Here is a 20,155-nt window from a genome sequence, read left to right as displayed (position 1 = left end):
TCCAAGTCCAGGCTCCTTCTCAGTGCCAGGCTCCTGAGAATACCAGGAAATACCGGCACATTTCTCTAGGTTATCAACTTAAGTCGTCTCCCTCTAGGATAACTAGGCGCCTGGACCACGCCCACAAATGCCAGTCAGGCTAAGTGGCCCCTACGCCTCACGGCTAAGCCCATCAGGCCCCGCCTCCTACGCTGCCGGCTCAGTCCTGCCCGGCCCAACCCGGCCCCGTCAGACGCCATCACACTGGAGCACAACCTTCGCGCCTGCGCAGACCGGACCTGCGGCAGTAAGGCGGAAGTCGTCGCGCGTGCGCTCGAGGGGAAAGGTGTTTCTTCCTCCCTCCCCTTTTTTCCTGGGACCGCTTAGCTTGGACATGCTTCCGGGTCGAAGGGTTTGCTTCCGGAGAGCGGGAAGGCTAAAACGCGGTGGTTAAGCTGGAGTCAAATTTGCGAGCTTCTCGGTGGAGAAGGCTGTGGCCATGGACAGGTCAGTTGTGGTGGTCATTGTTCAGCTAGGAGACTTACCCTTCCGGCTTGTCGGGCGGAACAAAATAGGCAAACCAGCTCCCATAGGAAGCCGAGGAAGGCCCGGGTGCTCACCCTCGCACTCTCCTCCCGGGCTGGTAGGCTCTGCAGATGATGGAAGAAAGGTAGTGTGGGTCGCGAATGGATATGGACAGTGATCATCCCTTGCGCTTTTGCGGCAGCTCTGCCATCTGTTCTGCGTTTTGGCGCACCATTTTTCATTGCTGGGGTGGGCGGGATAGGAGGTGGTCCGGCGTTCAAGGTGCGGAGTGACCTCCCTGAGATCACAAAGCCAGTCAGTGATGGAACTGGGATCTCATCCCAGACTTCCTGATTACAAGTTCCAGCATAGTTACTGAATTGAGGTCTTTCTAGGAGCCCGGCGCTGTGCTAGCATCCTGCTATAAAGGTGTGTTATTCCTGTTCTTGGCCTCTGGAAATTAGTAATAGTGGAGGAGACAACGGAGCGGTGCAGAGTAATGTGTTTTAACTTCCCTGTGGGGAGAGAAAATGAGGATGTGATAAAGTCTCCCTGCCATGGGAGGTATCAGGAAATCTTCGCGAAGGAGGTTACTGTCTAGTTGGCCTGAATAATAACTTTGAGTGCTGTAAATGCTTTATTAATCATATATATTTTATTAGCTAATTTAGTTTTACTCCAATCCTATGAGGTACTATGATCCTCTTTTCATAGATTACATTAGGGCTAAAAGTGTTTAAGAACTTGGTCACAGTTAAGAAGCTAATAAGTAGAAGAACCAAGTTGCCAACCTGATGTGTATGTGTCCAGAGTCCAGGAGACTCTTTTCTGAGTAAGTGTTCACCAGGTGGATCAGAGGAGCAAATGGAGGCGGCTATAGAAGAAACAACATGTAGGGGCGCAAGAATATGAAAAGGAATGCATTGTATAGCTGGTCACATGCAATGTATGTTTGTATGGGGATGTTTGTGGTTGAATGTAAGGCTGAACTGGTAAGTTGGGGGTTAGAGTGTAAAAGCAAAGGAAATTTGGACTTGGAAATTTCTGTAGGCTTCAGAGCTATCTTAAGATTTTAAGTAGAAGAAAAGCGTATTAGATTCTTGTCTTAAAATACAGTTCTTTTTTTTTAAGATTTTTTTTTTAAATGTTTTATTTATTTTTGATAGAGAGAGAGAGACAGAGCACGAGAGGGGGAGGGGCAGAAAGAGAAGGAGACACAGAACCAGAAGCAGGCTCCAGGCTCTGAGCTAGCTGTCAGCACAGAGCCTGACGCGGGGCTCGAACCCACGAACGTGAGATCTGACCTGAGCCAAAGTCGGAGGCTTAACCAACTGAGCCACCCAGGTGCCCCAGTTCTTTTTTTTTTTTTTTTTAATGTTTATTATTTTGAGAGAGGGAGACAGAGCAGGAGTCAGGGAGGGGCAGAGAGAGGGAGACACAGAATCTGAAGCTGGCTTCAAGCTCTGAACTGTCAGCACAGAGCTGGATGCAGGGCTCTAACTCAGGAACGTAAGATCATGGACCTGAGTCGAAGTCGGATGCTTAGTCAACTGAGCCACCCAGGGACCCCTCAAAATACAGATCTCTATTTTCTAGACCTTGGGCTGAGAACAACGGGAAATTAGGGACAACTGCAACAGTACTGAGACAGGAAATACCATTAATGTACTCTAGGGAGAAATAACTTAAAGAAACATTTCTCCAATTTACTAGAATACTTTTTCACTTAGCCTCCCATCTCACCAGTCCAAACAACAGATTTTTTTTTTCATAGTTCCCATGGTTTGAAGAGTTTGGGAAACTACAGAAGATCCTTTTAAGAGATAGTTCCTGCAATTTCAGGGAACTCCTCAATTCAACAGAGGAAAGACCAACCTTCATGAAGCAATGATGTAAAACAGTGCTATAATATAGATGCCAAGTGTTGAAATCATTCCATGGGCGAAAATGACATAGTGAGTGCTACAAACTCAAAGATGTCTGTGCAGGAAAGATTTAAGAAGGACTTTGAGGCATAAGCAGGATTTGGAATCAAAGAGCACTGTTAACCAAAAGGTCAAAGACTTGGCTGCTGGGGTCTATGCCTTGACTGACCCAGGGTCCTTTGCTCCAGTCATGGTAAAGTTCTTTGCAGATGCTACATTCTCATTTCATTCCCATGAACTTAATTATACTATTTCAGGAGTGGCTTTGGAGAGATGTCATCGCCTGTGATCCGAGAGGCAGAAGTGACTCGGACTGCACGGAAACAGAGTGCTCAAAAAAGAGTTTTCAGTATCCTTTGCATTTTAAGCACCATTATACAAATTACAACATACCTGGAATCAAGATTATAGAATTTTCTTTTCATGAGAGGTATTAGACACTCACTATTGTAATAAAATGATGTGGTAATTTATTTTTAACGTAATACTGAAATTCAGAGAGGTTAAAATTTGTGTTGCCCTGAAAATAAGGATGTTCTGTTTTATTGCTATCCTGTTATAGTTAGCTTCTGTTGAGATGTGATACCCTTTTTTAAATTTGAAATCTAAGTCCTCTGAGTTGAGTGTGTAGTAATCTAAGACTGATATCTGAGAGATGAAGCAGTAGAGGGAGTGATTTACTCTCTGCATAGAAAAAGTGGTAGCCATAAAAACCTTGTTCTTGAAAAATGTATTCAAATATTTTACATAGGGTAAATATGGTTAATTCTAACTTGAACGGTGTTTTTTTGTACGGAGAACTTTTCTTAACTCTCCCTATAGTTCGGCCATCCCAAGATGAAATTTCTGCTAATATAACACCAAGAAACCAGGCTATCCCTCGAACTCCCAGTTCTTTTCGACCACCTTGTAAGAGTTTTTGCTTTCTGTTTCTTTGGTTTTTGTTTTTTTACTGTTTTATTTATTTTTGAGAGAGACAGTGTGAGCAGGTGAGGGGCAGAAAGAGAGGGGAATAAAGGATCCAAATTGGGCTCTGCGCTGACAGCAGCGAGCCTGATGCGGGGCTCGAACTCACAAACTATGAGATCATTACCTGAGCCGAAGTCTGATGCCACCCAGGCGCCTCATAAGATTTTTTGTCCTTAAAAGCATTTAATAATATATTAATTATATAGAACATAAATTTATATATTTAAATATATTGGTGTTTTAGCAACATAATAGTAATAGCTATATGTTAAAGTTTACAGTACACATAATAATCTTTGGTTACAATATCAGTAGTTAAGAACAAATAATAATGATTGCATTACTATTTGTTGAACTCATGCCATGTATAAGGTGCTGTACTTTACATAAATATGCAGTAACTGCGATGTAGGTATTATCTCTATTTTGCCAAAACTGAAATTGAGACTTGGAGAAGTTATTCAGTGAGGACAGCATGGCTAAGTAAGTAATGGAACCAAAATTCAGACAAAGATCTGTTTACTTCAAAGCCTATGCCCTGTACACTAAACTGCCCCTTCAGTTTTTTATAAAATTGGAATATGAAGAATCCATGGACTCATTAGTGTCCTGTTTTTACTACTTAGTTATGTTATAATGAAAGCATCTCTATTTGCGGTAAAAGATTTTCCTGGTGGGCTTGGCTAGTACCAAAAGATCAAGTTGACAAAAATAAGTTAAATCTTCCTATCATGGAAATGTTAATATTTAAGTATTTACTTGATTAGGATCTAAATAATTGGAAACAAAGTTATTTATTGGTTGTTTGATTGTTTTGTTTTCATGATCAGTGTTCATGCACTTTGTATCCTTTTTCTAACCTCTCGTTTGTAGTTACTCCACCCAGCCGAAGCTTACTGAGGCATCCAGATGTTTCCTGCATTCTTGGAACAGGAGGGAGGTCTCCCCGGCTTACACAGTCTTCAGGGTTCTTGGGAAATCTGTCTATGGTATGTAGAAAAATGGGCAGAACATTTCCCACTTGTCTTATAATTAAGATATTTAGCTTAAAAGCCTCTAGTGAGATTTGAAGTCATAGTCCCCAAAAGAGTTAATTAGGTTATATAGTTTGAAATCGTTTTTTGGTTGGGCTTTTCAGAAAACTGAAAACCTTAGGCTTCTCCTGTCACATTGGAAACTAATACCAGCAGCATTTCGATGCAGATAGAAAGTGTTAATCTGACAGTCTGCTTCTCCAAAGAAATAAATTGATTGGTTGCTGATGACTATAAAAGCTGAGCCCTGTTTTAAAGTATAGAAGCGTAGGAAGCCGAGAGTAATGGATGAAGAGTATCATAAGGAAGAGAGACAGGGGATTAAAGGAAAGAAAAGAGAAAACGTTGGAAAAAGTAGATGAGGCACTCTTTATCACTGTGATACGGTATTGAAAATAGAAGAAATGCCATATGAACTGATACAGAATGACTTCACCTAGGTGTTCCAAATACCTTGTAGAAAAAGAAAGGATTGTATCTAATTGAGAAGGAAACAGAAGAGTTTTTTGGAATAGTTATAGTATGATGGAAAATTCAGTGCTAAAAGCAAGATAAAAACAGTTCTGTATTTGGTTCTGCACTTACTAAAAAGGCACAGAGATTTTTTTTTTTTTTCTAAAGTTTACCTATTTGTTTTGGGAGAGAGCAAAATCCCACACAGGCTTCAAGCTTGTCAGTGCAGAGGCCGACATGGGGCTTGATCTCCCAGCTGAAATCAGGAGTCAAACACTTAACTGACTAAGCTTACACCCAGGCTCCCCAAAAAAGTCACAGGGATTTTTGCACACACTTGAAATTGTTTAGATTAGGTGTTTTCTGAAGTATGGTTTGGTTTGTTAAGCCTCTCCTTAAAAGGTAATTGATCTGTTAAATATTTATTATTGTCTTACAGGTATTTAGAATGTTAATGTCTAACAATGATCTAGTCTTTGAATAATTTTATGCTGCCTTTGAATCTGTTTACCTTGTTCTACTTGAAAACATGAGTGAATTGACTACATCTGGTGTTAAAAAAAATAAGATGACTTATTATTTACCGCCTCAGCACTGCAAGAGCAATAGTAAAATTGTAGTCTCTTAAAGCCTAGAACAGAATAAGTGGGTATTATTATAAAATATACATTTTTTATTGTTGCTTGTGCCTGGATTTTAAATAAAGACACATTTTTAAACCTTCAGATAGCTTTCTCTGGCTTAAAAAGGTGGATTTTAAATAAAGGTGATTTTAAAAAACATGTTTTTAAACATTTTAGACGTGTCCAAAAATGGTAAAGTAAGCCCCTATGTGGCCATTGCCCAGTTATTAATATATGGCTGATTTTATGTCATCTGTACCCACAAGTGTTTCCCCTTTGTTACTTTACAACTCCCAGATTTCATACCATTTTACCCATAAGTATTTTTGTGCATATCTCTGACACCTAAGACATTCCTTTCTTTACCAGAATGCTATTATCATATCTAAGTTTCCACATACAGAGTAATTTATTTATCATTTCAAATATCTATTCTGTATATATGTTTTTTTCATTATTGTATGTATTTTACTAAGTGTTCACATTTCCTCAGTTGTGTCAAATTTTCTTAAGTTGGCTTGTCTAAATCAGGATTCAAATAAGGTAAACAGTGCATTTGCTTGGTATGTCTTGTCTTTTAATCTAGAAGTTCCTCTGTCATCTGTTTTGTTAGTGTCTATATGTTGAAAAAACTGGGTCATTTGTCCTGTATGTTTTCCCAGTAGTAAAAAACTGATGTGAATTTAGAGCAGTAGGACTGCCTTATTTTACATGTTAATATCAGCTTAAGATTACAAGATGCAATATTTATTGTCTTTTAAAAAAGATACAGTAGTACAGAGAAAACGGCCCTCAAAGCTCTGATTTCCTTAACAAAATAGCCATTAATGTCTTTATTTACTCAATGGCAATGGCTCATTGCTTTTCTGTATCTTCCTTTTCTTTCTTTTTTTCTTTTTAAGGTGACTAACCTGGATGACAGTAATTGGGCTGCTGCGTTCCCATCACAGCGTTCGGGACTCCTCACAAGTACAGAGTCCCACAGCGTCACAGAGGACATAACTCTCAGTGCCGTCATGTTACGTGAGGATGACCCTGGCGAAGCTGGTAAAACGCGTTGAGCTCTTTGACATAGGAGCCTCTTGCTCTTCTAAGACCAACGAGACTACCCCTTATGTCCCTGAGTGTCATTACAGAATACTTTTCATTAAGCTGATGAGTTCTGGTAATGGCTGAGCCATTTGATGTAGTAGCTCCGGAAGATGGAGGCTCTCACCTTGGTTCTCAGTTGGAGCAGCATCTTGCCACTTTATTTTTCAGGTCAAATGCCTTGTTAGATTATTAGACAAGTCTCATATCTTTATTCTTTCCATATTTCTGTTGAAAGAGCATCTCTTTTTCTGTAGGTTTAGTTTTTATCGAATATTGTTGACATGTTTTGACCTGAAGGCTAACGCTGTCTTTTTTTCAAATAGTATGAAGACCGTTCTAGTTTCAGGTTGGTTATTACTGTTCTCTTTGGGGAAGAAAGTTTGCTTTTCATATGTCTGTATGTACTCATTATCCCATGGGATCTTCATTTTAGCATCATCGTCAGCGGACATGAGAGTCCGTGTGCTTACCTCGGGGTGAACGTACCTCACGTAGCAGTCCCTGAAGAGTTACAAGAGCTGTTCCCATTAGAGGGGAAAGGGAACCGCTGCTCATGATGGGTAGCTCGCATAAGCTCACCTGGCTGGGAAGGGATGGCACCAGGATTTGAAACTAAGCAGTTTGATTCCACAGCCCTGCTCTTAACACTGTTGTTGCCACTGCTTCCTGATAGTATCTGCCAGTAATATGTACTCAGATTTTGAGTGACTCGGAAATCCTATGTACTGAATTGATAAAGTAGAAAAACAATGTTCATTTTTAGTATAAATAATGGATGAGACCTTAAGTATGATATAGTACTTTAGTAGAGGGTGTATATTTTCCTTGAGTAGAATATATCATCTTAGCATCTGTTACACCTTTCTTAGCTACTTTGTTATGTGTTTAAAATACAAATCAGATATTTTAAATTTTGGCTCATATTTTTGTAGTAATTGTTGACAAATTAATAGCAAACACATCCTTGGGCTCTTAAAAGACTTGTAGGTAACAAGAGAAAAAAATAGATACATTGGACTACATAGAAATCTAAAATTTTCATGCATCAAAAGATATGGTTGGTAGAGTGAAAAGGCAGCCCACAGAATAGGAGAATGTATTTGTAAATCATATCTCTGATAAAAGGTTAATATACAGTATGTAGAGAGAACTACAACTTGGGGAGCCTGGGTGGCTTGGTCGGTTAAGCCTCCGACTTTGGCTCAGGTCATGATCTCATAGTCCATGAGTTCAAGCCCCACAGCAGACTCTGCTGGCAGCTCAGAGCCTAGAGCCTGCTTTGTATTGTGTGTCTCCCTCTTTCTCTCTGTCCCCATCCCCCCACCCCCTGCTTGCACTCTCTCTCAAAAATAAACATTTAAAAAATTTTTGAAAAAAGAACTACAACTCAACAACAACAAAAACACAGTAAAGGATTTGAATAAACATTTCTCCAAAGAAGATATATAAATGGCCAGTAAGCATATGTTAAGATGCTCAACCTCACTGATCGTTAGGGAAATGCATATCAGATCTGCAGTGAGACATGACATCATACCCGTTAGGATGGATACTACTGAAACAAAACAAAGCATAAAATAACAACCGTTGGCAAGGATTTAGAGAAATTGGAGGCTTTGTACATTATTGGTGGGAATATAATGATCAACAATGCTACCTTTGGGTGTATGTCCCCAAAACCTTCAATGAGGATCTCCCGATTTGTATGCTCTTGTTTGTAGCCCCCTTATACAGAATAGCTAAACGGTAGAAGCAACCCAAATGCCCACTGATGGATGAATGGATAAGTAAATGTGCCATATACATGCAGTGGGATATTATCCAACCTTAAAAAGTAACAATATTCAGATACATACTACAACGTGGATGAAACTTGAGGATGTTTGCTAAATAAAATAAGCAAAAGATTAAAGAACAAATTCTGTATGATTCCACTTACATGAGGTACCTAAAGTAATCAGACTCCTACAAAGTAGAATGCTGGTTGCCGAGGACTGGGAGAGAAGGGAACAGAGAGTGAGTACAGAGTTTTAGGTTTTTTTCAATTGAGATATAGTTGACATGTAACATAGAAGTGTAAGGTGTGTAACATTGAATTGATACATTTACATATTGTAGTACAACTATTACTGTTAGCTAACACCTCCATCATCTCTTCACATCTCATAATTAACCATTTCTTTTTTGTGGTGAGAACATTTTAGATTTAGTCTCTCAGCAACTTTGAATTAGATAATACAGATTTGTTCACTACAGTCAGTGCTATCACTAGATTTTCAGAACTTCTTCATTTTCCTTTTTTAAGTCTACTTTTAAAGTTTATTTATTAAGGTGTATTATTTATTTGAGAGAGAGAGCAGGGGAGGGACAGAGAGAGAGAATCCCAAGTGTACTCTGCGTTCATTTTTATAATTAGACTGAATTTTTTTGTTAATAAATTGTTTATATATTTTGGAGATTAGCCCCGTATCAGATACATAGTTTATAAATGTTTTCACCCGTTCCATTGATTGCTTGTTTACCTTTTCGTTTCGTTCATTGTTTCTTGTGCTGTGCAGAGCTTTTTAGTTTGACGTCATCCCCCTTTTTGACTTTTGCTTTTGTTTCTTGTGCTTTTGGTGTCATATTGAAAAGTTACCAAGACCAGTGTCAAGGAGCTCTTTGCCTGTATCTTTTTCTAGGAGTTTTATGGTTTTAGGTGTTACGTTTAGGTCTCTAATCCATTTCAAGTTAATTTTTTTAATTAAAAAAATTTTTTAACGTTTATTCATTTTTGAGAGACAGAGAATGTGAGCAGGGGAGAGGCAGAGAGAAGGGGAGACACAGGACTGTAAGCAGGCTCCAGGCTCTGAGATGTCAGCAGAGAGTCCAGTGTGGGGCTCGAACCTACAAACCATGACATCATGACCTGAGCCGAAGTGGGATGCTTACCTGACTGAGCCACCCAGGTGCCCTAGAAGTTAATTTTTATGAGTGACATCATCTAGGGGTCCAGTTTAATTTTTCCGTATGTGGTCATCAGTTTTCCCAGCACCAGTTACTGAAAAGGCTGTCCTTTCTCCACTGAGTATTCTTGGCTCCTCTGTGAAATATCAGTTGTCTATACATGTGGGAGTTTGTTCCTGGACTCTGTTCTGTTCCATTGATCTATGTGTCTGTTTTTATGCCCCTGTCATACTGTTGTTGTTTTTTTTTAACTTTATTTATTTTGAGAGAGAGCACGTGCACATACGGGGGCGGGGTCAAGGAAGAGGGAGAGAGAGAATCCTAAGCAGGCTGTGTGCTGCTTGATCTCAAGAACTGTGAAATATGACCTGAACCCAAGTCAAGAGGTCAAGAGTTGGGACACTTACCAAACTGAGCCACTCAGGCGCCTCTCATACTGTTTTAATTACTCAAGCTTTGTAGTATAGTTTGAAATCGGGAAGTATGATACCTCCAGCTTTGTTCTTTCTCAGGAACGCTTTGGCTATCCTGAGCTGTAGTTTTGTATGATGAAGAGAGTTCTGTGGGTGGATGGTGGTCATGGTAGCACAGCATTGTGAATGTACGTAATGCCACTCACCTGTACACTTAAAAATGGTGAAGGTGGTAAATTTTGTTAGATTTATCTTACCACAATTACAATTCTTTTTGTTTAATTTATTTTGGGGGGCAAGGAGAAGGGTGAGAAAGGGAGAGAGAGAGACAGAGAGAGAGAGAGAGACAGAATTCCGAGCAGTCTCCACGCCATCAGTGCAGAGGCCAATGTAGTGCTTGAACTCATGAACTGAGATCATGACCTGAGCCAAGATCAAGAGTCAGACACTAAACTGGCTCAGCCACCCAGGCACCCCACCGTTGTTGTAATGTTTAAGAAAATATAGCAGAAGAAAAGAGATGTGTAGCTGTGTTTTTAAGTTTTCATAGACATAATTGCCTAGCAGTATGTCACTTAACTTTCTTGTTCCTTTTCTTTTTAATGTGTTCTAGCATCCATGAGTATGTTTTCTGATTTCCTGCAGTCTTACTTGAAGCACTCTTCAAATACTGTTTTTGACCTTGTAGAAGAATATGAAAACATCTGTAGTAGTCAGGTAAGTTACTTTCACTCCATTGTTGCTTGAACTTCAGTACTCTCAGTTTTTAGAACAGCATCAACCTGTGAATTTCCATACTGTATGTAAGGGAGATGTCTTAAGGGTATAGTGGTAGGGGTAGCATGGTTGGGAGGTTAGCCAGAGCAGCTCTGCTGTTTGCTTATTGAAGGTCCATCTAAGTTTTTTGGGGGGTGGGGGCAACAGGATTCTGCTACTTTAAAAAAAAGGAAAATCCAGAATATATGAAGAACTCTTTAAACCCAATAATTAGAAAATGAACAGTCCAATTAAAAAAATGGACAAAGCACATTGACACCTCACCAGAGAAAATCTACAGATGGCGAATAAGAGTATGGAGGGACGTTCATCATCGTATGCAGATTAAAACCATGAGATGTCATACACCTATTAGAATGGCAAAGGTCCTAAACACCTCACAATACCAAATGTTAGCTGTAGTAACTCTCCTTCATTGTTGGTGGGAATGCAAAATGGTAGAGCCACTTTGCAAGACAGTTTCTCAGTGTCTTAGAAACCTGAACATACTCTTATCATGTGATTCAACAACATTCATACTCTGGGTATTTACCGAAATGAGTTAAAAACTTATGCCCACACAAAAACCTGCATATAAATGTTTATAGCAGCTTTATTGGTAATTGCCTAAATTCAGAATCAGCCAGGTGTGTTTTTAGTAAGTGAATGGATAAATCAACCGTGTACATCTAGACAGTGGAGTATTGTTCAGTGCTAAAAAGAAATGAGCCATCAAGCCTTCATTGAAAAGACAAGGATGAACCCTAAGTGCATATTACTAAGCTAGAGAAACCAATTGGAAAAGGCTCCATACTGCGTGAATGCAACTATACAACATTCTGGAAAAGGCAAACTTTGGAGAGAGTGAAAGATCGGCGGTTCCCAGAGGGTGGCGGAAAATAGGGCAAAGAGTGGAGCATGGTGGATGTTTGGGCAGTGACGCTGTGTGAGATTATAATGGTGGATACATGTCATTTCTGTCAAAACCTGTAGAACATACAACACCAAGAGTGAAGCCATATGTGAACCATAAACTTCGGATGATAATGACATGTCAGTGTAGGTTCATTGTTGTAACAAATGTTCCACTAACGTGCTGGATCTTGATAGGCACAATGCAATGGGAACTCTGTATTTTCCACTCTGTTTTGCTGTGAACCTAAAACTGCTCTAAAACATTAAGTCTATTTTTTGAAAAAGGAAAAAGAGGAGCACCTGGCTGGCTCATTTGGAAAAGCAGGTGACTCTTGATCTTCAGGGTTATGAGTTCAAGCCCCATGTTGGGTGTAGAGATGACTGAAAAAAAAAACTAAACTAAATAAATGGACTTCAAAGAATGGACTTCAAGAATGATTAAAATAATAATAGCCAACTCTTTTTGATCATTTAATATTGTTTAATAATCAAGCTCTGAATTATTCCACGATAAAAGCAGTAGCTTCATTAACTAACAAAAGCAGTAACAATCAGTGACTTACTAGAGTTAGAGTTCCAGTAGAAAATAATGAGAAGTAGAGATAAGCACTTATTAAATACTGGCCTTAAGATGAAAGTAACATTATTTTGTGAGTACTTTTTAAAAGGAGGGAAAACCTGTGGTTGTGGTAGTGATTCTTCATGTTTCTGAATTCTCCTTGAGAAGACTAGGAGGTACTGTTCATAACTTAAAGTCTTCCTTTACCTTGGATCCTTATGCTTTCTGATAAACAATTTTGTGTGTGTTTCTGGGGAAAACATCCATACTTTTCGTTAGATTCTCACATCTGCAACCCAAGAAAGGTTAAGAACTATGGTTTTAGAACAAGGAGGGGACTTTGGTTAAGTTGTGGTTAGCAATGACAGTGTTTTAGTACCAGTCTTAAAATATTTTTCTTTTGATATATTATATACGTTTTTCAGGCATAATTTGAAGATAACTTTATTTTTAATTTTCATTGCTATGCTGTTCATGTTATCAGTTTGCCAGGTATGGGTTAGATTTCGTTTATCTTCTGGTTAAATATAGGTTAGATTTGTCAGGGTTGGGTTAGATTTAGGTTATACATAAGAAAAAAATGTACCCATGGCTGTTTTTGTTTAATCTGAAATCTAGAGTGTGTCAAACTTTTACATATATACTCATATAACTTCAAATTAAAGCCGTTTTTAGAGGCAATGCGTTACTTCTATTCAATTTAAAAAAGGCAATAGATAGGAAAAATTTATACTATAAATGTGTATATATTTAGTTTTAGCACTATGCACTTGAAGAATACACAGTTAATAACTCAGAATTCTAGAAAACCTCTTTACGTTTTTGTTTTTGTTTTTGTTTTTTATGTTAGGTGAATATACTGAGTAAAATAGTGAGCCGAGCAACACCTGGACTTCAGAAGTTCTCAAAAACAGCCAGTATGCTCTGGCTTCTTCAGCAGGAGATGGTCACATGGAGGCTGCTGGCTTCTCTGTATAGGTAAAGTGTAGGCCTCATAAGTGAAATAAGCACAAGATAACCAATAGGCAAATTAACTTAAACATTTTTTTAATGATTATTTATTTTGGGGGAGCAAGGAGAGAAGGGGTGGGGAGGAGAATCCCAAGCAGGCTCCACACTGTCAGCACAGAGCCTGACGCAGGGCTGTCCTACAAACTGAGATCATGACCTGAGCCACCTAGGCGCCCAAATATGCAAATTATTTTAAACGTTAGAGTAGAATCTATTTGGAAATAGGTTCTGCTATTTTTGGTACTTACTATTTCTAATGCCTTGTCATGGGGTGAGTTAGGAGGGAAGAGGGGAATATTAGATCATAAAGCTGGTAGCTCCCAAAAATAAGATAAGGAAAGTACTGAAAATTCCACAGTACTTAGGATAAACAAGAAAAAGAACTCTGCTTCAGCTTCTGTCTCTGTCTCTGTCTCTCTCTCTCTCTCTCTCTGCCTCCTCCCCCTTGCACTCTCTCTTTCTCTCAAAAATAAGTAAACATTAAAAAAAAATTTTTTTTAAGATAAGAAGAACTGAAAAATAGACTATGTAAAGTGGCAGTTTGAAAGAAGTTAATCAAATTTTCCTTCTCTCAGATGCTTGGGGATTTTGGCTCTCATCTGCTGCTTTCTCATTGTGATGAGAAAATCTTGAAAGAAAATTAGATCATTTAATTTTTGGGGTGTGAAAACATATTAAAAAGTTAGGTGTGTGCTTCAGATTCTGTATCTCCTTCTCTCTCTGACCCTCCCCTGCTCACGCTGTCTCTGTCTCTCAAAAATAAATAAAAAACATTTTTAAAAAATTTAAGAAAAAAAAAGTTAGGAGTGTGTATTAATTAGCAGGCAACCAGAAAAGACTTTTTGCAGTGTCTGTTTTTAGTAAGTTTCAGTTTTGTTCAGAAAACATCCAGGAGGTATTTATTACTTGTATCTTTGTTTCAAAAGAATGGTTAAGTTGATTGGAAACTCAACTCATTTATGCTGCAGAGAATGTAGGTGTGTGTATGTATATAATTCAAAAGGTGATTTCATAAATTTGCACAAATTAACCCTGTTTCATTTTGTTATTTTTCCTCAGAGACAGAATACAGTCTGCATTAGAAGACGAAAATATGTTTGTACTTAGTGTAAGTTTAATTTTTTCCTTTATAAGTGTTTAAAACTAAAAATGGTTTTTAGTAATAGCATTTCATTTCTGACCTCCATCTTGAGTTTCTTCACTTAAAAAATTTTATGAGTAGGCAGAAGATACAATCTCATATAAAATCATCCAATATGATTTATATTATATAGTAAAAGGTAAAAGTCCTCTTTTATTCCTTACTGTTCAGTTTAACAGTTTGCTACCAGACATTTTTCTGTGCATCTTTATGCGTACACACGCACATTTTTTTTAATGTTTATTTTGAGAGAGTGTGTGCACACACAAGAGGGAGAGAGTATGTGTGGTGGGGGGGATGGGAGAGAATTTCAAGCACACTGTGAGCACAGAGTTCAGCGTGGACTCAAAAGTCAGAGGTTTATCTGACTGAGCCACACAGGTGCCCCATGGTTTTGTTTATTTTAACATATAGTGTGATTTCAGTTATGCATCATACTGAGTTTCTTTTCTAATCATCAATATTTTTTTTTCTGTCAGTTCATGTAGGTTGACCTTATTTTTTTGTAATATGCCAGAACCGTAATTTTTTTCAGACATTCTGATGGACATATTTAGGTTGTTTCCACTGTTTCTACTGTAGCAATCAGTAATGGAGTGAGCATTCTTCTTTGTATTTATCTATGTATTTCAGTATTTTCTGCATTTCTGAAAGTGAAATTATTGGGTCACAAGTTTGATAGGTTGTCATCTTGCCTTCCTAATGCAGTGTACTGAGTGTGGGTAAAAATGCTTACTCTAAATTATTTGATGTTGCCAATTGGAGAGAAGGTGTGTCACTTTAAGGTGTATATTATTGATCATTAGCAAGGCAGAATGTTATTCATTTTCTTAAAATATTTTTTTAACGTTGATTTATTTTTGAAAGACAAGAGACAGAGTGCTAGTGGAGGAGGGGCAGAGAGAGAGGGAGACCCAGAATCTGAAGCAGGCTCCAGGCTCTGAGCTGTCAGCACAGAGCCCGACTGCGGGGTTCGAACCCACGAACTGAGATCATGATCTGAGCCGAAGGTGGACGCTTAAACGACTGAGCCACCCGAGCATCCCTAGTATTCTTCATTCTTAAGCATTAATATTCTTATATGAATTCTGCCTTTATACCCTCTGCTCATTTTCTAATTATTGTTTCCTCTTCTATATGTTAAAGAGAGTCCTCCTTTTACTTGTCTTTCAGTTTTGTGTAAGGGGTCTTAGTCAAGTAGATATTTCCATTTTTATGTGATCACACTTGTGAGGTTTTCCTTTATTATTCATTATCTAGTGTTTTGTTAAGGGAAAGCCCTTGGACTGTAAAATTTTATCACCTATCAACTTCTGCTATGTAGAATGAAAGAGTCTAAAATTTTTAATTTTTTTTCAAATTTTTATTTAAATTCTTGTTCGTTAACATATAGTGTAATATTGTTTTTGGGAGTAGAATTGACTGATTCATCACTTATATATAATACCCAGTGCCCCACATGGTGCCGTCCTTAATGCCCATCACCCATTTAGCACATCCCCCTCCCAAGAGTTTAAAAGTTTTTAAATGTTCACTTTCTGATGTCACATGATTGCAGCCTGTCCTTTATTATGATTTTTTTGCTTGTTTCATTTTGTTCTCTGTTTTATTTTCCTGAAACAACATCTCCGAGGAAGTAGAGTTTTAAAATTCCAAGTATAGCCAAAGAATGAAAAGTATCAAGAGCAGCTGCAGGTTGATATAGCAGTTTGACATTTGCTTATGAAAAGTTTTCACATGTAAATGTTCAGATTTGCTGTGTGGTTAAATGTTTATGGGTAATTGAATATATGTCAGATTCACCTTTTCCTTTCTATTAACATAATATTCTTAGAGCATCTTCTTTTTTTTCCCTTTCTTTAAATAATTTTTGAATAGGCCCTTAATGCCAGTGAGAAAATGGTGGTAGAAACATTATTTCAGAGAGATCCACTTGTCCGGCAAAGTCAGGTAAGATGAGAATTTAAAAAAAAATTTTTTTTATGAAGCATGGAGAAAAGGTGAATGACACACAAAGAACTGAAACTTTTTTAAATTTAAAACTTAAAAAAAACTTTTTTTCTTTTTGATGTTTTTACTTGAAATTAAAAGGAGTTAAGAACCTTCTTCTTCCGTTTTCAAATTAATAGCCATAGTATTTCCAGGAATAGCTTTTAAGAACTGTATTATTCCTATAGAAAATTTCATTCTTTTGCCTTATTTATGTATCTTATAAAAGCAAAAGTAGTGGTTGGAAAAATTGTTGGTATTTTTTAATCAGAAACTTTCTGAATTAAGACTCTTTTCTTTCTTTCTTTCCTAGCTGGTGGTGGATTGGCTGGAGAGCATTGCAAAAGATGAAATTGGAGATTTTTCTGATAACATTGAGTTTTATGCAAAATCAGTATATTGGTAAGTTACTAAACGTTTATTCTTGATGTCACTCAGTATTGGTTTTGTTTGTCTTTCAACAAATATTTAAATTTAGTCTGTCAGCAGAACAGATAAAAACCCTGCCTTTATGGTGTTAACCTTCTTTAAGAGAGTTAGACCACAGGTAAATATTTAGCCTGGTGGGCAATTAGAGCTTTGAAAAATAGAGAGTTGATGATAGAAGATGACAGTGGGTCCAGCTTTAAATAGAAGAGGTAATCAGGGCACGCCTCTTCTAAAGTAGTAACAGGTAATGAATGAGAGGAGGCAACACATGCCAAAATCTGGGTGACAAGTTGTTCTAGACAAGAACAGAAACTGCCAACATCCTGAAAACAAAGTATTTACGCAAGGAGGCCAGTCTGAACACAGCAAAGAAAAGTTTGGTAGGAAATGAGATTGAAGAGAGTCAGCTCATATGGGACTTTAATAGGCAGGCTAGGGTAAGGCTGTAGGACTTTATTTTAAATGTGTTTGAAAACCTTGAGAAGAGAATAATGACATGGTCTGATTTGTGTTTTCAAACAGTACCTGGTTGTATTTTTTAACAAATGTAATTTGATTATCAACAAGATACTTTTGCTATGTTTCTAGCTACTTGTGCTTTTCTTATTAAAAAAAAAAGCTGTGGTCACTACATCCTTTAATACTTCTGAATTATTTTAGGACCTTGAAACCAAAAAGCATCCCTAGGTTACAGGGAAAGTTTCTATTAAGACCTGAAGAAAACGTTCAGATTGCATTTGAATTCAGTAGCATTATGCCTGTACAAAGTCTGCAAGCCACTTATATCATTTCTGTGCTTAACTAGGAAATTAGTGCTATTCAGTGTTTGTCAAAAGTTAAATCTTGAGTAGTTGTGATTTTTCTGGGAGGAAGAAATTTTCATTTAAAATTTAAAGAATTAAGGTAAAATGTCTTGTTTTCACACATTTTTTTATGAATTAGTCCTTTTTTCCTTACTGATCAATAGGACAGAATACAGAACTTAAAAACAGACCCACACATAGATGGTCAGCTAGTGTTCAGTAAAAGGCGTCAGAGCAATCCAGTGAGGGAATGAATGTCTTTATAACAAACCATGCAGAAAAACTAAATATCATGCAAAAAAACACCTCCCTCACACCATACCCAATATTTAATTCAAGATGGAACATAAATGCTAAAACCACAGAGCTTTTAGAGGAAAACGTAGGAGGACATCTTTGTGACTTGGGGATAGGCAAGAATAAGAAAGTTCATAGGAAGCAATAATTGGGGAAGAATTGGATTTCATTAGAATGAAAAACTACTCATTAAAGACATCATTAAGAAATGAGACAGGGCAAGACAGACTGGAAGAAAAATGTAAGACTGTATCTGATAGAGAACTATGACTCAGTAATAAAGAGATAATATAAAAAAAATAAAGGCCAGGGGACAAAGATTTGAACAGATAAGCTCACAAAAGCAGACAGATGAGTGACCAATAAAGACATGAAAACATGTTTAACATCATTAGTCATCTGAGCTAAAATGCCTCTTAAAAATTTTTTTTAAATGTTTATTTGTTTTGGGGCACCTGGGTGACTTAGTCAGTTAAGCGTCCAACTTCAGCTCGGTTCATGATCTCAGTGCTTATGGGTTCGAGCCCCGCGTCAGGCTCTGTGCTGACAGCTCAGACCCTGGAGCCTGCTTCAAATTCTGTGTCTCCCTCTCTTTCTGACCCTTCCCCACTCATACTCATCTCTCTCTCTCTCAAAAAGTGAATAAATGTTAAAAAAAAATTTTTTTTTAAGTTCATTTGTTTTGAGAGGGAGACACGGAATCTGAAGCAGGCTCCTGGCTCTGAGCTGTCAGCACAATGCCTGACATGGGGCTCGAACCCACAAACCACAAGATATGACCTAAGCCAAAGTAGGCAGCTTATCTGACTAAGCCACCCAGGTGCCCCTAAAATGCCTCTTTATATTTAGCATTTTTGCATGGTTTTCTGGGTTTACACTCTCTTTTTCTACTTTGACTTTATCTTACTTTATTTCCTTACATAAACATATTAAAGTTACTCCCTTTAAAAATGTTATATTTTTCTTGCAGGGAAAATACTCTGCATACCCTGAAGCAGCGGCAGCTGCCTTCTTATATAGGAAGTATCCGTCCTCTTGTCACTGAACTGGTAAGTTTCTTTGAAATGACAGTTGTCTTCAAGGTTCTGTGATTGTTTTTTATTTTTATTTAAATTTTTTTTAATGTTTTATTTATTTTTGATACAGAGAGAGACAGAGCATGAGAGGGGGAGGGGCAGAGAGAGAAGGAGACACAGAACTGGAAGCAGGCTCCAGGCTCTGAGCTAGCTGTCAGCACAGAGCCTGACGCGGGGCTAGAACACACAAAGGGAAGATCTGACCTGAGCCAAAGCCGGAGGCTTAACCGACTGAGCCACCCAGGCGCTCCTGTGATTGTGTGTTAAAGGCTGAGAATTTTCTTCCTAGGGATCCTTGTTTTGGTTTCCCAAAGGTTTGCATATTACTCTTTACCCCTAACTCCTTAGTTGCATTTGAATTTGATGGAATGTATTTGAACATATCTGTTGCCTATGAATTTTAAATTGTAAAAAAGGTAGAGAAAGTGATTTGCCAGCTTTAAAAACAAATTAATGGAGCGCCTGGGTGGCTCAGTCGGTTAAGCCTCTGACTTCAGCTCAGGTCAGATCTCATAGTTTGTGGGTTCAAGCCCCACGTCGGGCTCTGTGCTGACAGCTAGCTCAGAGCCTGGAGCCTGCTTCAGATTCTGTGTCTCCTTCTCTCTCTGCCCCTCCCGCTCTCATGCTCTGTCTCTCTCTGTATCAAAAATAAATAAAACATTAAAATAAAAAATAAATTTAAAAAATAAAAGATTTATTTTGGTCTTCCCATAATGTTTGACTCTTCAACTCTATTTATTTATTTATTTATTTTTTAATGTTTATTTATTTTTGAGAGAGAGAGATATAGAGTGCGAGCCGGGGCGAGTCAGAGAGAGAGGTAGACACAGAATCTGAAGCAGGCTCCAGGCTCTGAGCTGTCAGCACAGAGCTTGACATGGGGCTCAAACCCATGAACCGTGAGATCATGACCTGAGCTAAAGTCGGCTGCTTAACTGACTGAGCCACCCAGGCGCCCCTGACTCTTCAACCTTAAAGTGATGACTCATGAAGCCTCATATATACAAAGCACAAGGGGAAAAGCTTTGCATAAGCTTGAGGTTAGAAAGGCCATTCTAGGATATGAGCGATAGGAATAACCATAGATTTGAAAAGAACAGGAATCCAATTCTTGTAGAAATAAAGGAAGAGAGTTTTGTGACAGCTGGAAATGTGAACTAAATGTTTATAATGAAAAGTAGGAGAAATAAGTAACAGTTGGAATAATTGATAGAATTCCT

At 38.1% G+C, this 20,155-nt stretch overlaps 1 protein-coding gene across 3 annotated transcripts in view; it reads left to right on the top strand.

Moving 5' to 3' along the window:
• Positions 1-300: 300 nt before the first annotated feature.
• NUP107 (nucleoporin 107) overlaps positions 301-20,155 on the top strand; it is a 43,301-nt gene continuing 23,446 nt past the window's right edge. Inside the window, exons 1-11 of one of the 3 annotated variants that reach the window (XM_029954168.1) lie at positions 301-486; positions 2,687-2,778; positions 3,252-3,338; positions 4,272-4,387; positions 6,411-6,555; positions 10,573-10,676; positions 13,040-13,167; positions 14,260-14,308; positions 16,220-16,291; positions 16,644-16,732; positions 18,830-18,908. In XM_029954168.1, the coding sequence (XP_029810028.1) occupies positions 479-486; positions 2,687-2,778; positions 3,252-3,338; positions 4,272-4,387; positions 6,411-6,555; positions 10,573-10,676; positions 13,040-13,167; positions 14,260-14,308; positions 16,220-16,291; positions 16,644-16,732; positions 18,830-18,908 (969 nt within the window). In that variant the 5' untranslated portion in view covers positions 301-478. Of the gene's footprint in view, positions 487-2,686; positions 2,779-3,251; positions 3,339-4,271; positions 4,388-6,410; positions 6,556-10,572; positions 10,677-13,039; positions 13,168-14,259; positions 14,309-16,219; positions 16,292-16,643; positions 16,733-18,829; positions 18,909-20,155 lie in introns of those variants that run through there. The other 2 variants (XM_029954169.1, XM_029954170.1) reach the window with 2 other exon arrangements.

This window comes from Suricata suricatta, chromosome 10 (assembly GCF_006229205.1).
Source record: "Suricata suricatta isolate VVHF042 chromosome 10, meerkat_22Aug2017_6uvM2_HiC, whole genome shotgun sequence".
In the NCBI taxonomy this organism is placed as follows: domain Eukaryota; kingdom Metazoa; phylum Chordata; class Mammalia; order Carnivora; family Herpestidae; genus Suricata; species Suricata suricatta.
This window is presented reverse-complemented; position numbering and strand designations above follow the sequence as displayed.